General features: G+C 34.3%; 1 protein-coding gene across 1 annotated transcript; it reads right to left on the reverse strand.

The window, feature by feature from the left end:
- Nucleotides 1-697: 697 nt before the first annotated feature.
- Nucleotides 698-1562, reverse strand: LOC123006600. The gene is made up of 3 exons (XM_044401195.1): nucleotides 1443-1562; nucleotides 1157-1378; nucleotides 698-1098 (listed from the first exon to the last, which is right to left on the reverse strand). The coding sequence occupies exons 2-3, from the start codon at nucleotides 1334-1336 to the stop codon at nucleotides 907-909; spliced, it is 372 nt and encodes a 123-aa protein (XP_044257130.1). The 5' UTR covers nucleotides 1337-1378; nucleotides 1443-1562; the 3' UTR covers nucleotides 698-906.
- Nucleotides 1563-4435: the final 2873 nt, after the last annotated feature.

A 4435-nucleotide genomic window follows, 5' to 3' on the forward strand; every position in this document is an offset into this window, starting at 1 on the left:
GTGGTCCACTGAGTGAGTTTTAATTCAAACCGAGTCATCACAGTACCAAAATCATAATGTTATTTACTGCAACTTTGCCACAACAATGAGGAAAAATAAAATCATCAATGAGGGTTTGGATATCCACTACCTGAAAAGAATCGCCGAGATATGTGGTCGGTGCCGGAACTAACAAAAAATCGTTTTTTGAGTTAGTCTCCAGAATGGATAAATATTTTTATCTTACAGGTTGAGTTTTTGAGCTACCTTAGACCATTGTTTTCGGTGATAGAAATCAAATATTATTCACAAGTGAGATAAAGTATTCACAAGTGAGTAAATTTGACAGCTGTCAGTTTTAATTAAAGTTTGTAATTTTGTATTGAAAATACTATTTTGTTACAGAATATTATTTATTCAAAATCTTTATAAACTAGTTGAACACTTTAAACAATTACAAAATTTTTAATTCTTATTAATGGTAACATTAATAGTACAGTTTGTGTTGTTGAAGTAGATTTCTTTATCAGCATTGAAACCTGCTTCCTTGTTCTGTTCCACAATCGTGATTTCATGGTGTACTATACTTGTAGAACTGCTACTCTCATTTCCAAGAATTTTTTTTGCAATACCAATTTTATTTTCTAGAGAATCCTCTACATATGCTTCAACGACAGTGTCACTCTTCCAGCCACCGAAACGCTTCAGATTTCTCACATCGGCACCACAGTCAGACAACAAAGTAGCAGCCGATCTGCAAAATGCGTGTCCGGTATACATTTTGGAGTTCTCTAACTTCAAAAATGTTGCTATCAATTCTGGCATCTTTCCGAAACTGTTAATGCCAACGGGTTGCACCGTACATTTTCCACTTCAATAACAAAGAAATAGTCTCATTGTACTCAATTTCTTGGGGCGCAAATTAATTTATTTGCGATATAAATTGATAGGATTAATTCCAAATCCAGTAGACAACATTGTGAAAGGCCTTTTCTGATGGGTCTTTGTGAAAGGAATATGGATCAGGAGGAGATCGCCTTTGTCTTCTATGTCAGTGATACACATTTTTACTAATTCATCGCATCTACAGCCACCAGCAATTGCGACAACAGCCACAAGCTAAACTCATTATGCTAAAATTTAATACCTCGTTGAGATACATCAATTGTATACGTACTTTGATTAATAAAAACGTGTCATCGGGCGTGTTAAAAAGGAACTTGTCGATTTCATCCCTTGAGAAAATCAATGATTTTTTTGCTTCGTAACCAACATGTTGTTGTTTCAAAAAGGCGGTTAATTTGTTGTACTTCCCTATGTCTACATTCTCATGCACAATTAGGGCAGCTTTCAGCATTTAATACTGCGCCCAAAGAGATGACGACTTGTATTTTCGTGACTATGTATTTATAAAGTACCACATGTATTAATTACATAAGGTAGATAGGTACTACATAACTTACCTTTTGAACAAAATATGCCAATAAAATATCTTCCGAGTTAGCTGCCTTCCACTTTACGAACAGATTATACTCTTTTTCGGATATATCTTTCGACTTTACCGGAAGCAAACTGGAAACGGCAACGTTCACGTCTAATTGGATATTTTCCGGTAAAACATCCATTTTTATAATAACGTTTTACAAATTATGAAAAAAATAACGATATTGTTTATTTCATAACCATAACAATCATTGGTAACTGGGAAAACTGTTACATATTGTCACGGGCCTAAGCTCGTGCAAGGGGTTAAGACAAAGACCAGGGTAGAAAAAATAGAGTTTATTTGTACATAAGTTAAGGGAGTACTCACCGTCATCTTATGAGAGACATCTCTCGTGGTACTCCGCAAATAATGACGAGGGGAGGGCACAGGTCACTATTCGGGTCACTCGCACCACCGCCGCGTAGAGTTACCACCAAAATCAACTAACAACTAACTCCCCCCTCGTATTCCGCCTTCTTTTATTGAGCTTCGATAGGCTGACTCTACCAAAATTATGACCCCTCGCTCCAGTTCGGAACTTAGGAATTCAAATGTTAGCAGAACCAACCTTTCGAAACACAACTCGTTACGGAATACCAGGAAGTTGACCCCCTTTTGTGACAATATACATACAAGCATACTATTATATTTTTATAGGTGAATATTTTACTTGAATGAGACTTAATTTTTTGGATAGTTGCACCTGTAAGATAAAACATCGTATATCACACGTGATCGAAATGCCATTATGAAACTCGTGAGAAGTGTCCCACTCTTGCGCAAGCGCACTCGTCGGTCAAAATTCTCACTCGCGTATAATGATGCATTTCTATCACTTATAATATAACGTACTATTAAAAACGGCAAAAACCGAATCGTTTCAATTGACTAGATCTACTCAAATTGTCAACTCCCCATCAAAAAATTCTTTCCTTTCACGTAGATATCAAACATATCTTTTTAATTAAAAGTCAATTTTTTTCTGAAGTGGGCAATTTGAATAGTTTTTTTTTTGTTTTCATATGCTCCAAGTGCCATTTGTCTACGTATTATGGTTCTCAAGATTAACTCGATCGAGCATTCGAAACAAAGAAACTTTACGTTTTTTTATGTCAGTTGTATGTTTATGTACATTAATAAAATTTGGAATATGATTAGCTAAAGGTATCAACATTAACATATAAAAAAATCAAAGGCGCATCTTTTATAATTTGTTAGATATGTGTATTTAAACTTGACCAAAAACAGCACTTTTTCGCAGAGCGAAAATGTCTTTGTCGAGATATAATAAACCCCATTTTAAAATACTATTACCAAAAAAAAAAAAAAAAATTAGACAAAAACTGAAAACAAGAAATAACATTTTACTAAAGTTAGCTGGTTCGACTTGGGGTGCTAATGCCAGAACTCTTCGTATCACAGCTCTTGCATTAGTTTTCTCAACGGCAGAATATTGTAGTGCTGTATGGATGAACAGTTCACATACAAGCAAAATAGATGCACAATTAAACACTGCCATGCGAGTCATAACTRRCACWTTAAAATCAACTCCCACTGAATGGCTTCCAGTACTGTCTAACATTGCTCCGCCTCTACTAAGAAGAAAACTTTTAGTAAAGAAACTATGGAAAAAATATAGAGAACATCCGCAAGATTTTCCAATATCGTCTGACCTGATTGCCCCCGAAAATCGATTAAAATCTAGAAAACCCTTCTGGCTTGAAACGGCAAATATTGAAAACTTCTTCGTTTTTGATGAGTGGCGCAACATGTGGTCAAATGTTCAACTTTTCAATAAAGATCTAATAGTAGATCCAACAATAAGAGTACCTGGAATGGATCAGCCAAGATGGGTCTGGGTGAAATTGAACAGATTAAGAACTGGTCAAGCTAGATGTAATGCTATGTTATTTAAATGGAATGCTGTTGAAAATCCATATTGTCAATGTGGTCAAGTGGAAGAATTTGTACAACATATTGTCGAAGAGTGTCGACTTACGAGTTTTCAAGGAGGCTTCACCGAAATTCATGAGTTGTCGCCATAAACTTGGTTATCTACTTTCAAAACTTTATAAATTCATGTATGGGGTACTTTTTTATGTACTGTCATACGAATATTGTACATACGAGTATTGTACATACCTACCTAGATATGCCCCATATGTTCGTTCATAACTTAAATTTAATTTAATCTAATCTAATTTAATCTAATCTAATTTTTTTTTAAATTAAATTTAAGTTATGAACGAACATATGGGGCATATCTAGGTAGGTATGTACAATACTCGTATTTGCAAAAAAAAACCTATAAGAGTACAAAAAAGTATATTGGCGATATTTTACGAGAAATACTCAGTTCTTCGCAAACTTTGCTTTCGATTGAGATAATTGCCAAATTGTTCAACTGTTTTTGGCTCATTGATGGTCTTAAATATTTTTTTTATCAATTTTAATTTGGAAAAGCTTCGTTCACCTTCAGCTACCGTTACTGGCAAGGTTAACAAAATTCTAAACGCGATGGCAGTATCAGGTAAATAGTCGATTAATTCATTTTGGTAAATATACTCCAGTATTTGAAGTGGGGTGATGGTTATATTACTTGTTGCAATTACCTCTAATTCATCCACTAAATCAAGCGCATTAATGTTCTTTTCATTCCCGTCAGTTATTAGTTTTACTTGTAAATCTATGCAATATTTTATTCAGGTATTTTTCTTTATCATAATTATTAAAATCCTGTATGTTATAAAGAAAGTTAAAAGTGTCATTATATTCTTTTATTAAATTGAACCTTTCATTTACCAACACGATTGCGGTATCTAAAACTGAAAAATAAAAATTGACGTGTTCATAAGCAAAAATTCTCTTTTTTGACCTCTTTCTAATGGTGGAAGCTTCTGGAAAGTCTCTAAATCTGCAGCTGTTTCTTTTGCAGTTCCCAGTACTTGGTCAAATTCCCTGTCTGATGTT

Source organism: Tribolium madens, unplaced genomic scaffold (assembly GCF_015345945.1).
Source record: "Tribolium madens isolate multiple individuals breed KSU strain unplaced genomic scaffold, Tmad_KSU_1.1 Scaffold_2;HRSCAF=44;Tcas5.2_LGX, whole genome shotgun sequence".
In the NCBI taxonomy this organism is placed as follows: domain Eukaryota; kingdom Metazoa; phylum Arthropoda; class Insecta; order Coleoptera; family Tenebrionidae; genus Tribolium; species Tribolium madens.

Coding starts and splice junctions, on each gene's coding strand:
- LOC123006600 (XM_044401195.1), bottom strand. CDS start 1,336: ATGCTGAAAGCTGCCCTAATTGTGCATGAGAATGTAGACATAGGGAAG. Junction 1,099..1,156: donor ACACGTTTTTATTAATCAAA/GTACGTATACAA, acceptor TAATGAGTTTAG/CTTGTGGCTGTTGTCGCAAT.